This window comes from Podarcis cretensis, assembly GCF_951804945.1.
Source record: "Podarcis cretensis genome assembly, chromosome: 12".
NCBI lineage: Eukaryota > Metazoa > Chordata > Lepidosauria > Squamata > Lacertidae > Podarcis > Podarcis cretensis.
In genome coordinates, this window is record NC_137181.1 from 18,214,132 (window position 1) to 18,240,980 (window position 26,849).

The following is a 26,849-nucleotide window of genomic DNA, read 5'->3' on the forward strand; positions in this document are numbered from 1 at the left end:
GATGTTCTTCTGTATAATTTGAAAAACCACCTGTTCTTTCTGTAGGTTATAAGTTGGGTGCTTAGGAGAAGATTAGTTGTGTCATAAAACTCTTGCTGATTCTACTGAAAGATATATTCTCTCATACCTGCGTGCGTGTGTGCGTGTGCGTGTGTGTGCGCGCACACACGCACACAGACACACACGAAGAAAGAAACTGAATTCAACCCACTGGCTCATAGTTTGTTCCTAACAGTTTTGAAAACACTAATTGCTTACTGACATTTTATTTTATAGTTCAGAAACTCTCTGTTCCTTCTGGACTTTAAGAAAAAGCAAAATATTGTTCCTCCAGTGAAAATAGTTCCTTCATGTGATAGACTTTACCTCCTAAAACACAATGCAAATTACGTATGATATTTGATTGGAATATATTATTTCTAAGAGTGCTCCAATTTCCATCACTTCATTATGGGAAGATCTTTTGCATCTACATTGTTAGCACAATGGTCTTAAGAGTTCACATGTCATGTTTAGTGTCAGGGTTTATTTTTTCTTTCTTTCTGGCAACTTTGATTAACAGAGATTGGGTCATATTCCCATTATTAGAAACAATGAGACACATCTTTCTGTCTGCATTGTGCATTTTATAGCCAGAGAATTCATTCTTGAACATAGTTCCTGATTTCTTGTTGCTTTTGTGGCAATTTGGGGGGAAAGATGGCTTTTCCTTTTAAAACAGCCTTGTACTTGCAACCTGATGTACTCCAGTTGACATAAAGAAAATAACAAGCTCTCTTAAGGACCGCTTTTTATTTTCCTCCACTTAGACAGCCATCAGCTTGGCCCTAACCTCTTGATGCCACTCGGTGGCACCAAGGGAAGAGGCCACTCTGTTTCCAAGTGACTAGTTAAATGAAAAGAATCCGACCAGTTCTGTGTTGTTTGCAGATCTTGGATGGCTGCTGAATATCTTTTCAGATCTCTGGGGAAAGGAGTAGTCAGCCTTCAGACTGGAAGTTACTTCCGTTGTGGCACTTACACAGAACTTGTCAGATAAAATGAATTTGACACCCATCTGCTAGGGAACCTTTTCTCGTTCCCTAAGAAGTCAGAAACAGTTTAGCTTTCCTCTTCCACCATCATTTTCTTTTTTAAAAAACTGCTTTTTTCTCCCTAGCACTATCAGGATTGGTGGGTTAGACATAGTGGAAGAATGGGAAGTATCTGCTCTTTGCCCATGAGGTGATTTTTCCCATGGAGTCTTTAAAGCTCCTGTTTGCTGCTAGGCTATTAAGTTTTTAGGGAAGTTTTTAATGTTTGATGTTTTATCGCTTTATTATTATCATTATTAATACTATGTTGGGAGCCGCCCAGAGTAGCTGGGAAAACCCAGCCAGATGGGCGGGGTGTCTCTCTCTCTCTCTCTAATAATAATAATAATAATAATAATAATAATAATAATAATTTTATTTTATTATTAAATGTGAATGCTTTAGAGTTTGGGAAAAATCTGATCAGAGAGTATGAGGTATTCTCTGCCTTCATAGGCTGGGGGCCTGGGTACCAAGAACACTCTAAATAGCTACCTCACTTTTACCAGTGTGAGGATTGGCAGACTGCGTATATATTAGGAGACCAGGTGAGAAACATAGCTGTCCTATGATAGCAAACCTAAAAGGCATTGTTAAAGTTCCTAAACTTTTCCCATTCCTAACAGCTGGTTTTGTAGGCTTGTTCCTTCCATCCTTCATGTGGTATCAGTCGTTGTGTGGTTTTGGGTTGGAAACCGAGAACTACCACCACTGTAATTCGTGCATCTTTTCACAAGTTCCAAGAATTGTAGAAATCAAAGTGGCAAGGTTATGATAGTGGGTGGGAGATAATTCTTTTGGGTACAGAGAAGCTGGTCAATCCTAACTCGGGTCCCTGGTTTGTTCATAAACGGAGGGCTTCTTTCAGGTAAGGACAGTCTTTGTAACTAATACCCAGTGCTTGACACAGCCTCAGCAACCAACCACCTTTCAGCAGAGCCAACCGTGTTATCTGACCATGTAAAATTCACATTTTGGCGGCTTCTTCTGCAGGCAGCATAACTAATAAATGTTCCACTCTTTTCATCCTCCATTTGCACTGGATTCCTGCCTCCAAATACGATGGGGCTATATGGTTCTTCTACTCCCTCTCCTGCCCTAAAAAGTTGAAATAAAAAGACAGCAGATACTATCACAGTATTGTTGGATTTTTGCTGCCATTCCTTTCTACCCTTCCACCCAGCACACTTGGTAGGGATGCGAGAGAGGGACTTCTCAGTGGCTTCTCCCAGATTTTGCAACTCCCTAGAGAAGCTAGAGGGATGTGGGTGGCACTGTGGGTTAAACCACAGAGCCTAGGACTTGCCAATCAGAAGGTTGGCGGTTCGAATCCCCGCCGCGGGGTGAGCTCCCTTTGCTCTGTCCCTGCTCCTGCCAACCTAGCAGTTCGAAAGTACGTCAAAGTGCAAGTAGATAAATAGGTACCGCTCTGGCGGGAAGGTAAATGGCGTTTCCGTGCGCTGCTCTGGTTCACCAGAAGCGGCTTAGTCATGCTGGCCACATGACCCGGAAGCTGTACGCCGGTTCCCTCGGCCAATAAAGCGAGATGAGCGCCGTAACCCCAGAGTCGGTCATGACTGGACCTAATGGTCAGGGGTCCCTTTACCTTTTAGAGAAGCTAGACAGGCTCCCTCCTTGTAGTCCTCCTGCTGTTTATCCAAATAATTGTTATTGGTTTTCATGTAAATACAAGCACAACATATAACTACAGTAACTTGTCGAGTGGTACATTCTTACTAAGTTTCATATGCAGTTAACTGGGCATCAGGGTTAAGACTTTCTTGTTCCAACAGGCTTTTGGAAACTGGCTGCTTATAATGAGAGAGCTGGTGCGCTGCTGTTTTTATTGTAATTATTGGTAAAGTGGGGAGGCAGCCGAGATACATTTCAGACATCGTGATATATCAGCATATTGCGGTATTTAGCTGCTGATATATCATGTTGTCGAAAACCAGGTATTGACCCAATCCTGTGAAGCAGAAATACGTTGTGTGTCCTTACAGATGGCCAAGGGAAGTTAGTAGGAAATTTTAGTACTACAAACTGGTATGAAATGCACCACATTAAAATTCTATGGTTATTAGGAACAGCTTGATACCAATGGACTGTCCAGCATGACTACAAAGGGATACTGCTTACTTTTTTGTGTACATCCCTGGGGCCAGATGCTGCTACATAGTGAATGGTAATGACAGGACTGATGCACAAATTGTTAGTTGACATCAACCTTTCTTGCAGATTTGCAGAATTGAAATGTTAGCAACAGCCTTAATAAGGGCTTAACTCTGTGCTATTTAAATTGTCATTTTAATCAGTGATTTGCTTTCTAAATCCCGCTTTCTAATTTATTTGATCAGACAAAATTAACTAATGTACTTAGAATTTAGATAGAGTTTGCCTTTTTCTGAGCTGGTTTCAGACAGGCTTCAAAGGAAAAGGGGAGGCTCTGAAATGGAAAGTCTCCTGTGTTTTTTCTTTTTATGAACCTCCTTGTGTCAGTGGGAGATGGCCCCAATAAATTCTAACCCCTGAGGCTTGTGAATTAAATTAGACCGGGGTTTTTTGATGTTGTATTAGCAATCTCCACTGTAGCTATCAGTTTTATTTAATGAGCAATTAATGTAAGTAATGAGTGATAAATGTTTCTTAATAGGAAAGATATGAAATACAGTTCTAAAGGCTATTACTTGAATTGTTAACATGTACATTTGACTTTCATGAATATCTAGTGCTCAATTCCAGTAATAAACCTTTATTAATTATCATTAGTGAATTATTAATCTTTTGGTTTATCTTTTATAATAAGTATAGCATGAGGCATTCTTTGGATTTGCTTGAAGAATTGCAGGCTTTTCTCCCAATTCCTCCTTTAACAAAAGACAGAATGTTCAAAGTTCTGTTGTGGTGTTTAAAGATTCTGTGGCCGGTTAAAATAATATGATTTAACCCTAACTAGTGGGTGGTATTACATTCTACCATCTCCGAAGATACTGCTGTATAGTTAGTTAGCTCAAAGTAAGGGAAAAAGAAAGGAACTAGGAATACTCCTCTTGAAATTTTGTAGTCCTCTCATCCATGACTTGCTCTGAATTTAGAGCGTACCTAGCAGTTTTTGAAGCTAATTCTTAGAGTTAAGGGACCCTTAAACAAAGCCTGATTTGCTGGCTCCTCTAGTGACCTTTTTGCTGTCTTCCAAGAGGGACTCAATGGGGTGCTCAGGAGTTACCAACACACATTTCCTGAGAAACACTGTCAGTCGCCCAGCCAGTCTAAGCTTTAAGAAGAGCGGGAACTGCCTGCCTCGCAAGTTGCTTGCTTGAAATTGCTTCATGTGTCTTAAGGAGCTAGTTACTTTCTTCACAGGGTGGTGGCTGGTCATATTAAAAATCTATATAAAGTGATTAACTATGAATAAATAAAAAGGTATATTCTGCAGTGGAATGCTAATAGATCCAGTTAAAGATACATGTCAATAATTGTACTAATTAAAGTTGGCAGTAATAATAGTAATTATTATTCTTATTAAACTGTATTATCCACCCATCACCATCAGGTCCCAGGGCAGATTACAGCAATTTAAACTTCAATATTAAAAAATAGTTAAAACAGATTCGTCAAAAGAAGGTCCTGAAAATGCATAGTGTCAAAAGCCAGAGTAAAGATGCATGTCTCCAGCATACTATGCTGAATTTAACACCCAAGAGGGTCTGTAGGAAAGGAAGTGATCTTTCAGAGATGTGGGGCCTAGCCCAAACCATGCTATCAAAAGCACTGAGTGCTGGTAGCAAAGCAACACACACACACACACACACACACACACACACACACACACACTACCCCACTACCCAGTTCTACAGTGGTTAAAATGTTGTATTCAGATGGGGAGTAGGATGATTAAAATGTTAAACTCTTAATAAATATTCTTGCAATGCAGGGGGTTGGACTAGATGATCCTCAGGGTTCCTTCCAACTTTACAGTTCCATGATTCTGTGTTTGCACTTTCTTTGTGATTGGATCTTTTTGCTTCATGAGTTTACAAGCATACGTTGCATTATATCTGACATTTGAAGAAGGTTCATTGTATTATTGTGTATTATTATGCTAAGCTCTGCACTAACCAGAATTCTTTGTCTTGAGGTATTTGGCTGAGGACTTAATCTCTTAAAATATTTGACCCAAAGAATGATTTTGTTTTACAGTTTGAATTATTTTACAGTCAGCATTTCAGTGGGAGGAAACTCACCTGGCTTCATTATCTCTGCACAGGTAAAAATAAGTGTGCATGCTTTTTACCTTCTGGAAATTTCTAATATGCTAATACTAGTTTTTTATTATTGGAACCCATAAATCCTTTGGAAGTTTAGTAAATTTTTTAAAACCCTCTTAAAATTACTTTCGTTGACATTGTTAATATGGTTGTGCTGATTTAGCACTAATAGGTATCTTAATTTCATCTCCTTTGAAGCTTGCCTGTAGGATTTATTGCTTTACAGATTGTATCTTTGCGATATTAACAGTGTTCTTCAGAAATGAGCTGTATTTCGAGACAGCCTTTTGGAAAACACCCAGTTATTAGTATAGGTTGAAAAAAGTAAAATGTTAACATAAGATTCAGGTTGATTATACAGGCAACTCGGCATAGTTTGATTCTTTAACAGTGCATTGAGCTGGAGCAGTTTAAGGTCCTTGTTAGCAAGACCTAGAAAACTGGGACAGAAGGCCGTTATGGAAGTGTGTGTGCAAGGAACAAATTAATGCAGACACCGGGAGACAGGATTGGGGGGTAATGGATGTGGATATGACTACACTAAATGAAAGACAAAATGAATAGCCTGGCTGAATCAGACTGGCAGCTCATTCGGTCCAGCATCCTGTTCTTACAGTGACCAACTAGATGCCCATGGGAAGTCAGCAAACACAACCTAAACTCCACAATATTTTGCCCACTTACGTTTCACACCAGCTGGTAATCAGAGGCACATTACCTCTGGCAGTATAGGTAGTAAATAGCCATCATGGCCAGTAGCCACTGAGGTATTTCCATGAATTTACAAATAGGTGGCCAGCACTGCTACTTGTGAGAGTAAATTCCATTGTTCAACTATGCACTGTGTGAAGACGTTTGTTCTTTTGTCTGACCTGAATCTTCCAACATTCAGCCATATTGGGTGGTCTTGGGGCCTAGTACTATGAGAGAAGGAGAAAAATGTCTTGCTATCCACTTTCTCACACTGTGCATAATTTTTATATACCTCAGTATCCCAGCTGTGTACAGCAACATGCTTTATTTGAGTTATTTCTTTCACTGAGAGAACCAGTTAATAAAACCCTTAGCTCATTTCTTCTCTGCATGCTTGGTTCAGTTAACCACCAGGCCTTGGGCTACTCCATGCCTGGCCCCACGTTGAAGGAGAGTGCCATTTTTAAAATTTGTAATGTGAGCTAAACCGGTTCATGAAATGCATCGTTGATTTGCAGGTGAAGTTAAAATGAATTATTTGTGCAAACCATATGTAGCCATGGTTACAACATACCAAATGGCAGTGCTGCTTGCCTTCAACAACAGTGAAACTGTCAGTTATAGAGAACTTCAAGACAGTACGCAGATGAATGAGAAGGAATTGACAAAAACGATCAAGTCGTTACTTGATGTCAAAATGATCAACCATGACTCTGAGAAGGTACGTCGCCAAAGGGACATAGAATGTATTTGCTTCTGTCTCCACTTGCTGGACATTTGCAAGTGTTTTGTGTTTGTTTTATGGGGGAGATGTAGCACTGCCTTCCGTCACTATCGCCCACAGCTTGTATAGTAACGGAGGGCAACCTGTGCTTCCCCAGATGTTGCTGAACTGCAGCTCCCATCATATCTGACCATTGACCATTCTGGCTGGGAGTGATGGGAGTTGGAGTCCATCAACATCTGGAGAGCCACAGGTTCCTCATCGTTTGCTTATAGAATTTCAGATTGGCCACATTTTTATGTGGTTTTGGAACACTGTGTCAGGAGCTTGTCCTACACTCGAGTAGGACCCTGGCAGAGACACATGCCCGACTGGCATGTTCTCTCCTTCCTGGTCTTTCGTTCAGGAGCTTCAAAAGCTTTCTTCTGCCTGAACATCACAGCGACCGATGCCAACAGACATCAGCACACTTAGGGATCCACAGAGTCTTGGCAGCTTGCATAACAGACCTCAGCAACTCAGCATTTTGGCTAATCTACTTTATTTATGTATAAACACACACGGAGCACTGCAACATGGCTCCCTCTCTCTCTCTAGCATCAGACAGCAAAGAGAAAGAACAAAGGACAATAGTCCCACTTCACGGAACACAGTAACACAAACATCCTGTCTCTATCACTTCCCACTTCGTGGAGTCAAAACATACCACGTCATGTGAAATACAACAATCCCATAAGAGCCATCATGGAGCAGGAATTCTAACACATTGTCCATGAGAACAATGCAAATTACACCTGCCTAAAAACCTTGAACTTCATGCCTCTCAAGTAAGGTAAAGGTAAAGGACCCCTGGATGATTAAGTCCCATCAAAGGGGTGTGGTGCTTATTTCACTTTTCGAGGCTGAGAGAGCCGGCGTTTGTCCGCAGACAGCTTTCCGGGTCATGTGGCCAGCATGACTTAAACTGCTTCTGGTGCAACGGGACAAGTGCCAGAGTGCATGGAAATGCCGTTTACCTTCCTTCCACAGCGGTACCTATCTACTCGCACTGATATGCTTTCAAACTGCTGGGTTGGCAGAAGCTGGGACAGAGCGACGGGAGCTCACCCCATTGTGCAGATTCAAACCGCGACCTTTCGATTGGCAAGCCCAAGTGGCTTAGTGGTTTAGACCACAGCGCCACCCACGTCCCTCTCAAGTACCAGTCCCCATGCCCCTTTGCAAACTGCTTTTGAAACTCAGTGTTCTTTCAGAAAAAGTTGGTAAAAATGACATGAAGTTTTACTCCTCAAAATGGACAAAACCTCAAAAATCTCACCTACACCTAGGCCCCATCTAAAGTACTGAAGCTTGGAGTGCTGTGTGTGCCTGTTTCCTGTGCATCTGAGGGGACTTGAGCTTCCATAGTTAGCAAAAAGAACATCCTGAAGTACAGCTTACCCAGAACATTCCTGACTATGGGCCTTCTAGACAAGACAGTAGACAGTTATTACAAACCTAATCCTTGAACAGTGCAACAAACTCATGTTCTTAAAGCTATATCTATCCCCATAGGCTGAAATGAGATTATCTGTAAGAAATGGTCCATTTTTCCTCAGTGCCTTTTTGTAATTCAATTTAAGAGGACTAGGAAGTGCACTTTCTAACTTTCCCCAGGAATGTCACAGGATTGATAGACTAAAACATGTTCTAATTATTTTTCAGTAGTTGGTCTTGCTATATTTCAATCTTGTTAACAACATTAGGCATTTTTGTGTTCAGCGTAGTGGAACAATTGCACTGGGCTCGTTTTAAAAACAATCATATATGTAAAATGCATTATCTTGAGTGCCTTGAGTTGCCAAACTGCTCCATAGGGAAGTTAAATAATTCAGACCTGCCAAATTGAAGAAAAAAATAGCAATATGTTTATATTTCAACAGCGAAGATGTAAGCCATATGTAACTCTAGATATTTTTCATGCAAGCTGTTCACTGTTCTTGGGGAAACAGACAAGCTGTTAATGTGTTTGGCATCATTTGTGTGTGAAATACACATGCTTTTCTCATTGCAGGAAGATGTAGAAGCAGAGTCTACTTTTTCATTAAATATGAACTTCAGCAGTAAACGGACAAAATTTAAAATCACTACATCAATGCAAAAAGATACACCGCAGGCAAGTATCAACTTCTTTGATATGAACTAGCTTGAATTGCACGAATAGTATAAAACTGAAACCTATTTTTAAAACTGCTAACTTTTTGGTGTTAGAAGTAGAAAGAGTTATGGGAGGCAAGCAAGATCATTGCAATGAGGTTGCTAGTATAGACAGCATCGCATTTTCAAGGCGATCCAGTGCAAATTGGGCTTCAAATTGAGAAGTGTGGATTAAATTGGGAATTTCCAATTTACCGAATTGCTCTAAGTCTCATCAGTCCTTTACAGCTAACAGCATTAGTCATTCCAACTTGTTCACAGTGATTACAGCTTGAAAAATAAAACATTTGAACTAGGAATGTCATTCCTTTCAACCATGTGTCATGACAGATATCTAGATAAGCTAAGAATTAATATTTCTTGAATCTCAGTTGCGTAATGAACTAAACTTTTATCAAATTAGTCTTATTACTTCACTTATCCAATTGATCCACCACCTTCTCCAAAAACCGGATATTGCAACTGGCCGATAGCTGGGAGTCAGTAACCTCTGGACCTTCCATAATTACTCAGCTGGCTGGCTACTAGAGGACATAATGCAAACTGCAAAAAGAGCTTTATTCATAGCCCACACTTCCAGTGGCAAGCATGATTGTAAATACTTGCCAGTGTTCGGTTGGCTTCAGAGCGAGACTAGCCACTTGTGCTCCAGTCTTCTCCTACCTGGTCCATAGTCTAGAGCAGAGTTTCCCAAACTTGGGTCTCTAGCTGTTATTGGACAATAATTGCCACCATCCCTAACTAGCAGGGCTAGTGATCAGGGATGCTGAGAAGTTTGGGAAACCCTGGTCTAGAACTCCTTAGAGTCCCAAGGAGCTGCTCCAGCTCCATCACGCCTCTGAAGGCGGGCCATCTGAATGGGCCCACCATTCTTACAGGGGAGAATTGCCAGTGTCCGCCCAGATAATGACAGGGGTCTGACCATGACAAGGAAGTGCTTTGCACTCCTGCTACATCAAGAGTGTGCCCTGCCTGGTGTGTTGGACCAATGGCCATCTGAGAGAGACCCATGGTTGTCATGGATGTCATGAAGTCTCTAGCTGGCCTGACAGCAGCCTTCATGTGGATATGGATATGGAAATCACCCAAGATTATCATCTGAGGGTCCTCCTCAGAAACTACTTTAGCAAGCCTGATCAGGGATGTTTAGTAGACCAGCAGCACCCCTGTCTTTCTGTCCCAATACCAGATGCAGACCCTCTGAGCCCATCTCAAGATCAAGAGGCTTCCTGGCCAAGGAGATGTTGCTCTTATGGACAATAGCAACACCCCCACCTCAACCCCCTAGTTATGCACAATCAGGTTGTGCATGAGCATGGTTTTATTATGGACCAATCTAGCATTCAGCAACAGCACCACCGGACCAGAGGAGACAGTGGATATGCTACCAGTAACTTCTGATGGAGTCAGAGGGCTGAAACAAGGATCAGAGACCAAATCCCTAGGCCTCTGTCCCTGATGGTGGTCAGCCCCCACCCCTGCTCAAAATGTGCCTTCCCCTGCCCAACACCACTGAAATCTTGCCCAACCAGAAGCATTAGCACGCCATAATTCACCCCATATGCAGCTTGGAGATTTGAATACAGAATAGCAAGCTCAGGACCAGTACTAGATGCATCCTACACAGCCAGAAGTTGATGTTAAATCCCCTAACCACTCTCTTCCCCCTGCCTCTCACTCACAACTTCCACAAAGCAAGACTTCCCCTCCACCTGGCTCTCACCCTAGCTGAGGGTCACAGGCCTGTTTCACACAGTGCCTTCTATATCCTGACTGACAGTATGGGGCGCCCCTGCCCCTGTCTCTTCCTGACGTATGACTCAAAAGTGGCAAGCCCCTTTGGTGTCAAGCTGGTTATAGCAAGGCAAGCCCTGGGAACCCCCCCCCCAACTGCATTCACTCAGCCAGCAATCAGGCAATAACCCACGCTATTAAGCAGAGCAAACACTGTTACCTTCAGCCAGATGATACACAGGTCAAGCAAATGCTGCACACACTTGCTGGCTGGGAGGACAGACCAGGCAAGGACCAGGATGGTACAAAGTCCTCCCTGTTTTCTCTGTGAGTCTGCTGACTTTTTGTTAAGTAGCTTAGAGAGTGTTTCAGTGGTCTCACATCCAGACACTGCTGAGATCCAACTCACCTTAACTTCCAAGTGCACAATAGCATTAGCATCGCCATCAGGATTCACTAACAGAAACCATAGTGTTAGCTATGAGCACAATTCAATGCACAGCCTGAACATACAATTCCACAACTGCATTCCTGGTGCAAACTTCACAGCCAACCCCCTGAATTATACCTTGTTAGACTATTGAATCAGTCTCTTGGTATATAAATCAGTTAATATGTGTGTGTGTGTGTGTGTGTTGCAGGAAATGGAGCAAACCAGAAGCGCTGTAGATGAAGATAGAAAAATGTACCTTCAAGCTGCTATAGTTCGTATCATGAAAGCGCGGAAGCTTCTGCGACACAATGCTCTTATTCAGGAGGTAAGAGCATGTGCCGACCAGTGTTATGGACTTGATGAAAACATGTAACTTATTCTGTTCTGGTGGAAATTTGTAGAATGTAGTAGGAGATCTTGTTAAGGACAGTGGTTTGGTTATTGCTGTTTTTGGCCAGGTTGGAAGCCCCTAATGCTATATATAAATTGGAACTCTGGTGTTAGAACTGTCAACTTTAAATACAAAACATAGGGCACAAAATGCCATGTTAGGTATCCCCAAGCAGAGTCACAAGGCGTTCAAGAACCAAGGTACGACTGTATACTCTGTGGAAAGCTCAAGACTGTTCACAAGGAGGAAAAATAATATTATATGAACTATCCCACAGTTCAGGAAAAAAATGAATGTATGCCCTTTTAGAATGATGTGCAGAAGGTGACATTGGTTTTGTTTTGAAGCTTTATAACTCATTTGAATCAGGTATATGTTAAATAAAGCATCTCTCTCTCTCTCTTTCAGGTCATTAGCCAATCAAGAGCTAGGTTTAATCCAAGTATCAGCATGATTAAGAAGTGTATTGAAGTTCTGATTGACAAACAATACATTGAGCGGAGCCAGTCCTCAGCAGATGAGTACAGCTATGTAGCATGAGGGTAATATCCTGCAGGTATGGTTGTACGGAGATCATTGCTGTCACTGCTTGGTGTGTCCTGTGGGGGGGAAAAAAGCAGGCCTGCTGTGTCTCCATAATTGGTCACTTTGGCAGCCCCTGTTTTTTCTGCTGTTTACAACATCACCAGTGCCACGTCATGAGCGTCAACGAAAAGAAATGAAAAGCCTATAGATATTCCAAGCTCATGTCATTATGACATTTCTTAAAACTTTACTAAACGAGAATGAGTAAAGTATTGCTGAAATGTGGAAATTTTGGTTGGATACCATGCTTCCCCCCTTCCACCCCCTCCATGCCCCCCACGTTTGCAGTTGATGTTTTTTAATGTATCTTAAAAGACAAAGTTAAAACAGACTAAATATTGTAATATGGCAGATAACATAATAATTGTATCTACATTAAAATGTAAAAAGAACATGATACTGCTGCTTGTCAAATAAATAAAGAAATGGAATATGTTGTGGTGATTTGATTTTAATTAATAAATCAACTTTGAAGGACATCTAAATTACTGTTCTATCTGCACTTCCATCGATGGGTTCTGCAGCTGTGCAGAGCTACCTGCAGGTAGCTGTGTGTTTCTTATTTGGAAGCAAAGGCCCACTAAGCTCAGTGGGGTTTATCTCACGTCATTGAGATTGTGGTCTAGTTAGTTTTATTATGTTAAGGCAGTTGTTCATATTCCAAGTTATGCTGTCCAGCATTGAAGTGCAAGTCTGGAAATGGGGATTCTGATCATCTGCAATATGATTAGGGCTCTTTGTGTCAATTATCTAGTATTAAAAGAATTGGTGTGTGTGTGAGTACAGAACCATGTGACTAATGTGTGTAAACCAGTTATAGGGAGCCAGGAAACAGTTCTTTGTTTGTGGCTGCACTTTTTCTAGCAAATGGCACAATGGGAAATGATTAACCTTTGAACTTACATTAGGATTGCAAACAGATGCATTTGCGTTTTGTCAAACATGTCCCTAAGGATGTTTTAGCAAATATTTCCTTCAGTATGTCATCTCTTTTGACTCTCCTAAACATAACCGAAATACCTATTCTAAACATTGACCCATCCAGGAATCCTTAAAAGCCTCCTTTTGATCTTTTCCATTATTGTTCCACTTTTGGTTTATTGATGAGCCATTCAGAGACCATTAAACTTTGAGCAGGATTTGCCACCATCCTGCCTAAGTTGCAGTGGCATAGATTGTCTCCAGGACAACTTCACCCACAGTGCCTCACTCTTGAAGGACTCCTTACTCAGAATGAATTGTGCTGGGACCAGAAAGCCCTGTTGGAGGACCACCGCCTGTTTTTCTCACAGCAACCGCACACCATTTCTATCAGGCTCACAGTGCTCCATTCCTTTGCTCAGATTAGCAGCAGCTGCCGCAGGTGGGTGATCCATGGTACACCAGCAGCAGGTTTCAAGAAATAGTCTTGTGTAGAACATGGCAAAAGATGGGCACAATATTTCTTTCAAGACACATTCCTGAGTGTGTTTTTTTCCTTAACATTTTAAAAGTGACCATAGCAGTATAATAATTTTTAAACTTTTTTCCCACTCAGTGGTGGGGTGGGACAAAGCTACTGGAGCCGCATATAGCAGCTAAGAACTTGCATCACTGTCTGCTAGCAAATTGCAAGTATCCTTGCTAGGATAAATGAGCCTGCTCCATCCTAGTGCCCTCTAGATATTTTGGACTACAGCTTCAATAATCCCTGACCATTGGCTAGATATAAAGATGCCATGAATTCTTTGGATTGGCTCAGAGTACAAAATACCATCTTGATGAATTTTAATCTGCTAGAAACTTGTTAAGTCTTGCTGTGAAAAGTGTAGTGGAATTTAAATAGCACTAATGCCCTGGGGAAATGAGTCCACAAGGGCAAGCAGCAACAGCAGTTACATCAACCAGCTATTAAGGTTTTGGGAAAGAATAATATAAAGTCCAAGAAGGACCCGGAAGGAGATGGGCTCTTTTATTCATGAGATTTTTAGAACAATATTTGAGCACATGACATATTTAATTGTTGACATGGACTCTGGCTTAGCTACCTGACTGCCGGGTAAAGGGAAGGAAGGGGAGCTTGAGGCTGGGTATGAAGAAGAAAGGGGAGAGGTTTTAATTCTATACTGTGTTCTTGCAAATTCAACTACTTGTGGTCTAGTTGCTACCCCTAAAAATGTTTGGACGCTTAGGAGGTTGATATTATTGGCTTTCCCCTAATTAAATAGCATTTTTGCAAACCACGCAGCCTCCTACTCTGCAGTAGCACAAGGAAGCGTAATGCACTTGCTGCATGCTGCTGCTGTGATTTTTGCTCATTTTAGTAGAAGAAGAAGAGTTTGGATTTGATATCCCGCCTTTCACTCCCTTTAAGGAGTCTCAAAGCGGCTAACATTCTCCTTTCCCTTCCTCCCCCAAAACAAACACTCTGTGAGGTGAGTGGGGCTGAGAGACTTAAAAGAAGTGTGACTGGCCCAAGGTCACCCAGCAGCTGCATGTGGAGGAGCGGAGACGCGAACCCTGTTCCCCAGATTACGAGACTACACCACTACACCACACTGGCTCTCATACAGTTTGGTAGAATGGTCATTCCCCTTTCTCTCCTGTTTACTGCTGGTTGGATTTCAGCATCCTTTCCTTGCCCTTCTTATATGGCGTCTGACTGAAAGATATCATAGTAAGAAATGCATATCTTCCTTCATGTTCCTATCCCTGAGCAGATGTCAGGTTCTGCTTGGTGGTTTTACTAGAATATTATGATTGACAGGCTTCTGCGCTCTGGAACAAGGACCAAGGTACTTCTGAGCAGATGTTCAGCCCAGGAGCATATTTTTACAACCCAAACTGACCTGAAGATCCTGTCATACACAATTCCACTCCCCAAGCTTTATTTGGAAGGCATTTTGGTTGCTATTGTGAAACCACTTGGGGGGGGGTGTCAAACACTTTCTGATCTACTGCAAATCACCTTGAGATCTACCAGTAGATCCCAAACTACTTTCTGGCCCAGACCAACCCACCTGGCAGGGTGACACCACTGTCTCAGGTGGCGGAAGCCCCGAGACAGCACCGTCACAGGCACCCTGCCACCTCCGCCACTGGGGGAGAAGCAGAACTGACATCAGCGCTGATTTCCAGTGAGATCTCAACAGAAATTGGTGCCAATGTCTGTACCACTTCACCACTGGCAGAGGCAGCCAGGCAGGGAGACACTTCCCATTTTGCCTCAAGCTGTGAAATGGGACACAGTGCCCTTGTTTGTCCACCCCTGCTCTAACTTGCTTACTTGCTGTGCAACACCACTGCTGGAGCACTACCTCTGCCTCCTGTTTTAAAAGCATGACTGCCCCTCTGCTTTGCTACCTCTCTGCCTTTTCTGAGAGGTCAAGGTTTAAGGGAGCATTGAAGCCAAGTATAAAATGTTTGGGGTGGTGTGCATACTTCTTCTCATTGTGGTGGAAGGGCCAGAGTGAATCCATTGTACTGTGGAATGTACACCTGCTTATAAAAAGCAGTTCTATGGCGGCTGCATTCCTCTCTAGTCAGATCTCCTGAGAGCCTGTGAACTTGTGACTTTTGAAAGAAAAGTGGATGGAACGGGAGCAGTTAGCAAGCTAGATAGCTCGCCCTTTCCAGAGTATAAAGTGATGTCAATTTGTCTAATTCAGTGGTATTTTATTTATATATTGTACTCTTCCAAAACCTCCTTGGCACTTTAATAACCCAAATTCTCTGGTGCTTTCTTTTGCTAGAGCATGTTTTTATTTTTCATCAGGCTGGTTGGAAAACAGCAATGTAGCGCTAACTACTCCTTTTTTATTGCCTTTTTATTTATTACTCTTCCACTTTTTATGTCCATCTCTTGCAGCACCACATTTCCCCGAACACATTGAAATGGTATGAGCATCGGCCTCCTGTTAGACCAGCCGGGAATTAAATTAAGTTTGTATTGTGCTAGCAAAGTGGATGTCAAGTTTTCATTTCAGGAGGTGCCACACTTTGCCGGTGCTTGAAGCATCATTGCAGTGCAGTGTGCAAACACTTTCCTTTCCCCATTGAAAGGTTTTATGTTAAACAAATGGATAAGGTTGTAGGGTAAATGTGTGCCAAGATTGTGCAAGGTAATGTATGGAAGAATGTGAAATTCCCCCAGCTCTTAAAAACATTTGGCCTGAAGTAAAGAATACTTTTTTCCCAATATCGGCAAGGTAGAGACAGAATGAGAGAGGCAGTATGCTCAAACAGCTGCAGGTCTTGACTGAACATTCATGCCCTCTGCCCTACTCATGACCACTGTTCAAACTGTGTGTATGCCGTGGATGGTATGTGCTTAGGATGACCATATATCCTACTTGACAAAGGACAGTCCTCTGTTTTCAGAAATACTCTATTTGAAGCTCCAAACCTTGTCTGAAGATAAAAAACTGCTAAGAAAAGAGAATAGGGGCTGGACCAGGGCAGCTGACGTGAGCAGACAACACTGACCAGAGGCTTCCTCACTGTGCTGAGACGGATTGCATTTCTATTTAAATTACAGCGATTATTTCTAAATTTGCAACAATATTTTAAACCAGGCAAATTTTATGGAAGTCTGTCCACTTTTGTTCTCTTTTGTATGTGATCCATTCCCTCTTATTTGTTTTATTTAAGGCATTTATGTGTTGCTTAATCATTCACAACTCTAAGCAGTGTGCACAAAAACAATCCACAACATGCAATAAAATGAACAAAAATTCATAAAACTCAAACAATTCCAAGTTATGGTTATTGCTTGGGATCCCAGGTTGACTGTTCAACATTTCTATTAAGTTCTCAGCTAAATTTTACCATTCTTCTCTTGCTGTAATACGTTTGTAAGCTACTTTGGAAGCCCTGTTTGTACCAAAAGGTGAATAAACATATTATTTTGTAAGGCAAGGTGGTAGAGGTGATCTCCCTAAGAGAGGACAATACTTCCTCAATACAAATTGGAAAATGCATCTATCATCTCCGACACCCAGGCCATTCCTTCATTTTGATACTTCTCTATGCAGCTGAAGTTAAACTTCCATGAGGGAGGGGGCAGACGAAAAAGAAATTACATCTTAGACAATTATCACAAGAGGGATGGATGCATAAAAACACAAGGTTAAGAGGACAGCAGCTGAGATTACCCTGTTTTCAGCACATTCAGTGAATGAGAAATACTATAATTATTGGCCTTTTGAGTGCCCGTTATTTTCTTCAATATTGAAGTGCATTCTGCTGCAGCTGTGAAGCAGTTAGACCCCTTGCAATTGCCTTGCAATTTATTTTGGCACCAGCAATGGTGTCTTGTTTCAAGCCTGTAACTCAGTGTAATCCTAAATGTTCATTGTTTGTCAATAACATTATCTGCTAAACACAACTTGGCTTAGTGATGTGGAAGAGCTTGTTTGCTGAATCACATTCATTGTGAAATGCCACACCTTTATGTACAGTACTGTCAGGGGCTCAGGAGCAGAGGCACAGGGAAGAGAGAAGATGGAGAGCGAAGGAGAAGAGGACAGTGGACCGAGGGATTCCATGAGCCTCTCCAGCGAATCGGAAGATTCACAGAAGGGGGCGCCGGTGGCCAGGGCAAGGGGGGTCCCAAGGGGGACACCCCAGAAGCAAGGGGCCAGCGGGGACTCCCAGAGCAGCAGTTGGAAATCAGGACCAGCTTCCCCACCAGAGCATAGTGGGGGGGAAGAGTCACAGGTATCGGGAGTAGCGTCTCCCCCAGCAGGGAGAGGAGAGGAGTCAAGGCTGACCACGCCTCCATCGGAGAGTCAGACAACGGAGGGGAGGTCAGATCCGGCCAGTATCCCGGAAGAGGGAAGCAGTGACAGAAGTAGTGTAACGGTCAGGAGGAAGGTCACTGGGTTGGCGCGAGAGGCAAGTTCAAATGTACAGGAGTGTGGGACAGCAGAGAATGAGGATTGGGAACCGGGTCCTAAAGCCCGCCGGAGGCAGGGGGAGGAGCTAAGCGACTCAGAGTCAGAGGAGTCCAGAAAGGGGAATGCCCCAGCGGGCAGGAGGACCCAGAGGAGAAGAGAGCAGCGGAAAAGGTGGAGCAGGGCTAGGATCTTAAACTGGTGTCAGAGGGGAGGAGATTCAGACGGGACTTCGCCGATCTAGGGTTTAAGATGTAGGGCTGCGCGCTGCGGCTTTGAAATGGAAATTGAACTTCAATAAAGACTTTAGTACATTACGACAGCCTAGCGTTGGTCCTCTGTGAGCTGGGACCTAGAGGCAGCACTGACAAGTACCATGGAGGATAAAGCTATATTCTTGCTCCTGCATATCAGGTGTTGGGAATCACAAGCATGGAGAGTGCTGGTTTACTAATGTCCTGCTTGGAGGCTTCCCATAGGCATCTGGTTAGCCACTATGAAAGCAGGATGCTGATTAGATGGATCTTTGGCCTGATCCAGGAAATGGTTCTTACATTCTTTTGGCTGTTCCCTTTTCCATATTCTGGGCCATCACTGTTTCACTCGCTATACTTTGCCCTAGTAATCAAATTGGAATACTTGAGGAGAACCTTAATTTGGCAGTATGCCACATAGGGTGGTCAGATGCAAAAAAAGTGGACTGGGGTCCTGTATATAAATAAAATAGTCAAATAAGTAGGGCATGAGTGCCATAGTATTCTCCCCCTTAGGATGCTCAGCAACTGGTATTCAGAGAGGTAACCTGACACTTTAAGTAATATAGACATCGTGACCATTGATAGCCTTACCTGATCCCCATTTAAAGCTATCTGAGTTGCTGGCCATCCCTACATCCTGTGGTAGAAAATCCCATAGCTTAACACGTGCCAAATGAAGGTTCAGAAATCTCGTTTCTTTTGCATATGGTCACTCCAATTAACGGCCAACCAAATTACTTTATGCTGCATGTGTGCCTGGTTCCTGTTCCTGTTAAAGGATCCCTGAGTTAATAGAGTTTGGAAAGAAGCCTTGCCAGAAACACTTAAAAGCCTCTGTCAGTCGGAGAAGGCCGTGCTGAGCCAGAAGCACCACAGATCTGACGTTGGTAAGGTGCAGCTTTGTGTGTTCTGATGTAGCTTCTAAAACGGTGAAACAATGGTCTTGCTAGATCAAACCATCTAAAGGTTTGTTGCAGCTGGCTAGGTGCTTCCAACTGCTCTGACTGGTCCTTGAGAAATGCCAGTTGCTACAGCGCAACAGGGAGAGAGGGTTATAGCCCTCATGCCCTGCTTGTAGGCTTCCCAGAGGCATCTGATCAGCCCCTGTGGAGAAACAGGAGGCTTGACTGGTGCTCCATTCACACTATACATTTGAAGTACTAGGATACTACAGTGATACCTCGGAAGTCGAACGTAATCCATTCTAGAAGTCCGTTCAACTTCCAAAATGTTCAGAAACCAAGGCCAATCGGAAGCCACAGAAGCCATATCAGATGTTTGGGTTCCAAAGAATGTTTGCAAACCAGAACACTCACTTCTGGGTTTGTGGTGTTCAGGAGCCAAAACAAAGGTTTGACTCACAAGGCATTTGGGATCCAAGGTATGACTTTATAACAGTCATGGCTTACCTTCCTTCAAAGAATCCTGGGGGTTGTAGTTTGTTAAGAGTACTGAGAGTTGTTAGGAAACCCATATTCATTCCTCTCACAGAGTTACAATTTCCAGAGCGGTTTAGCAATTAATTCCCACTTTCCAGGGAATTCTGGGAATTGTAGCTCTGGGCAGGGAGCATGGATCTCCTAACAACTCTCATCACCTACAGCTGCCATAATTCTTGGTTTAAGGCAGCTGAAGTGCTTTGAATGTATGGTGTGAATGTGCTGTCATAGGTCTGTGATCTGATCCAGCTGGGCTAATTCAGTTAATTGACAAAACTTGAGGTTGTTAAAAGAAAAAGAAAAAAAAAGCCCGCTAGGATATTAGAGAGGGAAAATCCCCTATTTGAAGAGGAGCTTCACCAGTAAATAAAAATATGCACTGTGGGTGTTTCTTTCTCTTTTTACTCATTCTCACACCCAGAAGGAGCTCTGGAGTGTGGGCCTGTCAGGGCCAGTAAACCCACTCCTTCCCTTGTTTGTGCTGTTCTTGTGAGTGTGGGGAGGGAAGAATGGGTCCCAACATGCCTTGCTTTGTTGACAGCTCCGTGAGCAGATTTCATGTGGGAACATCTCTAAAGCGCTGTTAGGTTCAGCACCTTGCGACACAGAGTAATTCAGGTAATAATAATAAAAATAAATCAGAGTTGGCAGGGCTTGGACTGTCTGTGAAATAAAATAAGCATGGGCCGAAAATGAAATGCTTTGCGATGTCCCACAATGGGCAGAGGAATTGTCTGAGCGAATAATGTTCTGACAGTCAAGAGTTGTGAAATGCCTGTTTTTCATATTGAAGTATTCGGAGGAAGCCCTATCTATTTTAGTATTAGTATTTTTTTACAATATAAGAGAGGTAAATTTTAATACTTTGGGGAGCAAAAGGAATATTGAACACAAAACAAAATATGTTATCTTCATCATAGTTCTATAACATTGTGCCATAGATTTGTAGTTATTCCCTTCTAGGGAGCACTTATTTAGTTGCATGAAATGCTCTCAACTTACTCTTCTTAATTTAATCTACCCCCTGTGAAGTAGAGATTTAACCGAAGCCCTAGAGTGAAGCAGAGGATTTAAATATGGGACTGTATGCATGAATCAGACATCTCAGCCTTCAGTCTATCAATGTGTAAACAGGCACATAATAAATTGAAGTTGAGACCTCGCAGGTAATCCGGTATGGCATTATCATTGAATTTGTTTTTGTTCCAGGCAATTGGAAACTAGTGAACCTCATCTCTAGCAGCAGAGTGGCCTGCCATGGGCTTCTGACTTTACAATTGAACTTATTTATATGGAAATATGCCTAGAGGGCAAGAAGTAGGAGTTCTGTGGCAGCATCTGAAAATCCTAAAGACATGTGCTCCATTTGTTAATCTAACATGGCTTCTACCACCCCATAATAATTAAAGAAGGCCCTTTTAAATAACAGAGGGTGGGGGGTTAATTATATGAGGCATAGTTTCCTATTCCCATCTGCATTGACAGTAGGACTTGCGCTGTGTTTAAAATCAATGCAAATGAGTTTCCTGTCAACCACACTTGCCACCATTGTCTCCTGAGCCTATTCAGCTGTCAGTGCTTGCCAACTAATAATTGCCACGCTGTTTTGGGCTACGCCACCCTGCTGACCTGCTTAGCTGATACTACCATCTTCTCTAAATAGCCCTTGAGGAGGGAGATCATTTTCCCCTTAAGAAACGCTGCTTAAGAAACCACATGGTTGGGTTTTCCTTTTTTTAAAAAAGCTGTTTTACTTACTGCTTTAAAAAATTAATTTAAAATGGCAATTTATTTGGTAGCTAATATGAAGGCTGCTAAACAGGAGAGCGGAAGTAAAAGTCATAACCAATTAAAGCAGCCTCCCCCAACCTAGTGCTCTCCAAATATTTTGCATTACAATTCCTATCGTCCCTGACCAATGGCCATACTGGCTGAGACTGATGGGAGATGTAGTTCAAGATCATTTAGAGTGTGATATCATTTTGTGGCAAAGTGGTTAGAGATCTGGAAGACCAGGGTTCAAATGCCCCATGCACCCATGAAAGTGACCCTGAGCCAGTCACAGTCTCTCAGGTTAATCTGCCTTGTAGTGTTATTTTGAGGATTTAAAAAGTAGAAAGGAATATGGCACCTTGATTTATTGCACCTTGAGCTCCTTCAGGTAAAGGCGTCATTGTGTAACATTTAATTTACAACTTTGTACCAATTTGCAGGGGACAACACATTTGTTGCAATTAAAAGGGAAAAGGGAAAGCTGAAGCCCAACACAGGTTTTCTGTCTGATTATTGGATGCTGACCTCGTTTTCAGAGGATCAGTTCTTCTTCTTCTGAACATCCCACTTTCTTCTTGCGATATAGAAGGCTATTTTATGCCTGCAATGTGTTCCTTTCTCTCTTCCAGGATCAATTTAGTCTCCCATCTCCAGATGCAGTGCTTTAGCCCAAACTGAAGATGCCATTGCTTATGGCAGAAAATAGAAGAATTTGCAACATTACTTATCCTGCCCCCCTTGTCTTCATCATAACAAACCTCTCATTTCCACTCAGAGAACATATGACATATCTTAAAAAGTAGCAAACAGGCAAGCCAACTATCTCTTTGCTTGATAGACTTTTCTCCAGAACATTTTTGACATAATAGCATTGTGCATTTGAGTTAACTGAACACTATAATTAATTGAAGTGCATTGTATATTTGTCAGCTGATTGAGATAGTTATTCTTCTTTCTATATTTAATTCTGCTGTGAGCTTTTAAAAAAAAGAAGCAGCCATGTTTCCCCTTATTAACAACTAGTCCTCTTAAACTAGATAGGACTCTGAAAAACACTGTTGCCTTTCCTCCAAATTTAATAACATTACCCAGAATAAATGGTACAAAACTTGGAATTTCATCAGTTGTTTGGTTGCAACAGTGTGCATATTCCCCTTGGCATTCTCTTGTGAAAATTGAGGCTTGGTTCTAGATAGTGATCCTATGATAATGGCAAGACTTCCATGCTGTGGGAAGCACTCTGTAATTGCAGGATTTGCTCCTGCTTATTAAGTGAAGAGGAGCCTAGTGGGAGCATTTTAAATTATTTAAGGCAAAGCAGTTGTTTGTGTAGCTCATTATGGAAAAGAGCGGATGAAATCTGGGCTCTTCAGTATGAGCTGTTTATTTTTCAAGTCCTCTGGGAATTTCAGTGTGTGTTTGAGAAGCTCTTTTGACCAAAGTCAGAGCAAGTGAATTTTCTGCCCTTGAGATGATTTTTTAAAAATATATATAAAAAGGAAAAGCAAACTGTGTAATGAACATTTTCTTCAGGGAAGGAAACATGATCCTATGTTGCAATTGCTGTGTGTGTATTTGTGGCTGCCTTATATTAGGAAATGAAGGCGTTTGTATATATTTTTACTTGAATGTAATACAGTCGGGTTTTAGAGCAACATTTCCCACACTTGGGAGAATATTAAATATTTGTCCTTTTGGGGATTCTAACTTTGAAAATATGGGACGCAGGTGGCGCTGTGGGTTAAAGCCTCAGCGCCTAGGGCTTGCCGATTGAAAGGTCGGCGGTTTGAATCCCTGCGGCGGGGTGCGCTCCCGCTGCTCGGTCCCAGCGCCTGCCAACCTAGCAGTTCGAAAGCACCTCCGGGTGCAAGTAGATAAATAGGGACCGCTTACCAGCGGGAAGGTAAACGGCGTTTCCATGTGCGGCTCTGGCTCGCCAGAGCAGCGATGTCACGCTGGCCACGTGACCCGGAAGTGTCTCCGGACAGCGCTGGCCCCTGGCCTCTTAAGTGAGATGGGCGCACAACCCCAGAGTCTGTCAAGACTGGCCCGTACGGGCGGGGGTACCTTTACCTTTACCTTTACCTTTAACTTTGAAAATGAGATAAGAAACATTTCTCCATTTTTAAGAACAAGGCCAAACCACAATTGTTATGGAAGCATGGCTTAGTATTTGAACAAATCTAAAACAAATCTCAAATGGAACATCTCTTTTCCTGCAACAGTAGAGACATGCTGATGCATGATTAGATATAGTCCCTGGTGGATCGGTAACTATTAATGTCAGTGGCAAAAAGAGAATTGGGCAGAGAAGTGGAAAGTAGCAGAATTGGGGAAAATACAACAAAAGCAAATATGGAGTGAAGCATTAAGGTGTGTTGTTGGTTCTATGACTCCAGAAATAAGGGATTTCTTGATATAGGGTTCTAGCTGCACATAGGTATTAGAGCAAAGCAGCTAGTGGCTCGAGACTGGAGAAACATCATGAAAAATGGGGAAGAGTTGTAGCTGATCAAGGGTTGCATTCAATGCTAGCTACTTTGGGTAGGTTGCTACTAAACCAGCCCCTTCACCCCTACTTGTGATTTGAGGTAAAAAATCTATTCCCTGGGCACTTCACAGGAACACACAAGAAATAAAAAGCGCTTGTTTGCTCACTCATTATGTAGCCATGGAAAAAAAACACCTAATATACACGTATACAGTGTTTTAGTGTTTCGTAGCATTGCTGGCCTACTCTCTTGAGAACTAGATGTGTCCCTTTCCCAGAGAGCAGAAATTTCAGGTGCTTTTATAAGTAATTTGAAGCCAGCTCTAGTGTTAGCAGCTCTGCCTGAGCATCTGCGGCTTGGTCCTGAGGGAATCGTGTTAAATGCTGGCAACAAGTGAGACTCTGATATCTCGGATGAAAGAGGAAATAAAAATTAAGCTTTCCTCTGTGTCAAATGATTAAAGGCTGTAGTAAACAAGCCAGCAAAGCTTTCCTTCGGTAGCAGTCACATACTAATCTTCACAAAGGCGCAAGATGTGCTTTGTACAAACAAGCAGCTACTATTACGGACTTAGTGGCTCGGTACTTATTCATCCTAATGGCTGCTCTTTGAATTGTCTCAGTCCATATCATGCAAAAATAATTTTTATTACTGCCACATCTGCACTGTATATTTAAAGGAGCCATTTTAAACAGCTGTGTTTTACTCCTCCTGCCCCCAAAAAATCTGGGAGCTTTGTGGGTTTGAGGGTACTGAGTGTACTTAGGAGACCCATATTGCCCTCGTAGAAATTCCCAGAGCAGTTTTTAAAAAACAATCCTCAGGGAAGTCATTCTACTATTATAACGGGGGAGTTCTGTGGTTTATTGTTAGAAAATGGTTAAACAGATTAATTTGAAGCTTGACAAAACAGGAGCAGTAAGTTTGTGGACGGTCCATGCTGCACTTGGGGTAGAAGCAATAATAAATGGCTTATTTTTTTTAACAATTGCAACATTTGACGAGGGGCTGTTGACAAGTTCTGTGCATTTTTCTTCCACACGCTTTCCTGGGGTGTGCTTTCCATAAAGATTTCTCTGTTTTCACTACATTTATTGGGGGGGGGGGGAATTGTCTGATTCCTTAGGTTCAGGAGGCGTCTAAGATGTGCTTTTGTGTAGTAGATGTGTTACATGTTTGTAGTTATTAAAGGCTGGGGGGGGGCAATGCAAGACAAAGGGATTTCACAAGGCTCTTCCCAGAAATGCTCAGCATGAACCTGTTTTGAGAGGGTAAGTGGGGGGAGGGGGAGGGGTGTTGAATGGAATGTTGGGTGGAGTGAGTGTCAGGCAGAGAGGTTGACAGTTGGAAAATGACAGTTAGATGAGGCCGTGTGAGGAACAGGAAAAACTGGGGGGGGGGGAGAGACAAGAGAGATGCAAATAAATAAAATGAATATATGTCTTTATTATAAGGCCACAGCTGTAGTCCTATTTGTCAAGGGTGAGTCAGGAAAATAGCATTCTGCCATTAAGCTGGGGGAAAAAAATGGTGTCTTTTTTTTTTTTTTAGTAACTTTGATGGCTTGAAAATGACTGCATAGCAGTGGTCTGATTTGAAACTTGGCAGTGTAGTTTGAGGACAGACCACGCCAAATTTCAAGTTTGCCTGCTGAGGGTTGTTGTAGGCATGGCCTTCTCAAATTCAGTTAACAAACAAACAAACAAAAACAGTTCAGTTTGGCATGCTTTGTTGAGGGCATTCAATATTCATTCAAGCTCCAAAATGCCAAGGAACGGGTGCTGTCAAAGGCCACATTTGTCTCTTCAGTCTACGCAACTGAAGCGACCATTCCACATTACAAGTAAACAATGGCAAGCAGTGCCCTGCACATAGAATAATAGCGTTCAGTTCTCCCATGGGAAACACTCCCTGACTGAAACCCCAGAGAGCCCCTGCCAGTCAGTGTTGACAGTTCTGGGCTAGATGTTCCCATGGTCCCTGACTCAAGAATGAGGCAGTTTCCTGTGTTTCCTACACCTGGGCAATGTTAAATGATGATTGCCCTCAGAAGCTAGATAAGCTGTCAAAGGTCTGGTGCAAAAGGAACAGGGGCCACTGAAGGGCAAGTTAGTCAACAACTGCCTATGGGCCAGTGATCAGGAATGTGAGAGCAAAGGCAGACAGGTGGCAGCTGCCAACAGCTACACAGCCTTAACCCACTGATAACTCTTCTTTCCCTCCACCCCACCTCCCATTTTTGAATTCCTGACTCAGCTGTCTCAGTATAGCTGAACACTTGGCCTTGCATCTGGTGTCTGTGATTCGGTTACCGTTTTGTACACATTGATCTTTCCGCCCATGTTAGCCGATGCAGTTGTGGGCTCTTGGAGAAGGGGAGACACACACCACATGAACACAAAACAGATTCCACTTAGCAAGAAGTATTTGCATAAGGCTTTTCCACCAGCTGGCTAAACCGTTCTGCAATTGCATCATAGTAAAGAACACATTAATATATGTTTCTCTGCTTTGCTGGGTAAATGTTACATTATAGCTCTTTTCCTCTGAATTAGGGGCACTCTTGGGATTTAATTTAATCTCTGAGGCTCAGGAGAGCCCAAACCCAGTATCTATATTGATTGCCAGAGCTTAGCCCTGGACCCTGTGCATTAGTAATGAAAGAGAGTGCTTCTGAGCGTATGCAGAGTACAATTTCCCTCACTACAGCTGCCAATCCTCTTCACATGTGAGACTAGCCTAACTGCTTGTGTAGGCTCCCAGGTATGGGGTGCAGAAGAATTGCCCATTTCAACTACTAGTTTGTGTGCAATTTTAAAAGTGCATATATTGAACAAGTTATCACATCTATAGATAATAAACGGGTGGAAAAAAGGACCTTGAAACTATTTTGCCATATGACAATAACAACAGCCCCC

At 42.5% G+C, this 26,849-nt stretch overlaps 1 protein-coding gene and 1 long non-coding RNA gene across 8 annotated transcripts in view; one reads left to right on the forward strand and one right to left on the reverse strand.

Moving 5' to 3' along the window:
- Positions 1-12,533, forward strand: part of CUL2 (cullin 2) — a 50,781-nt gene extending 38,248 nt beyond the window's left edge. For all 7 annotated transcript variants that reach the window (XM_079946720.1, XM_079946719.1, XM_079946718.1 and 4 more), the window contains 5 exons: positions 5,274-5,340; positions 6,553-6,755; positions 8,812-8,913; positions 11,330-11,446; positions 11,921-12,533. In XM_079946720.1, coding sequence (XP_079802846.1) covers positions 5,274-5,340; positions 6,553-6,755; positions 8,812-8,913; positions 11,330-11,446; positions 11,921-12,052 — 621 coding nt within the window. In that variant the 3' untranslated portion in view covers positions 12,053-12,533. The remainder of the gene's footprint in view (positions 1-5,273; positions 5,341-6,552; positions 6,756-8,811; positions 8,914-11,329; positions 11,447-11,920) is intronic.
- Positions 7,283-26,649, reverse strand: LOC307199373. The gene is made up of 2 exons (XR_013831939.1): positions 26,244-26,649; positions 7,283-8,634 (listed from the first exon to the last, which is right to left on the reverse strand). It is a non-coding gene; the product is annotated as an uncharacterized lncRNA (long non-coding RNA).
- Between the last annotated feature and the right edge of the window lie 200 nt (positions 26,650-26,849).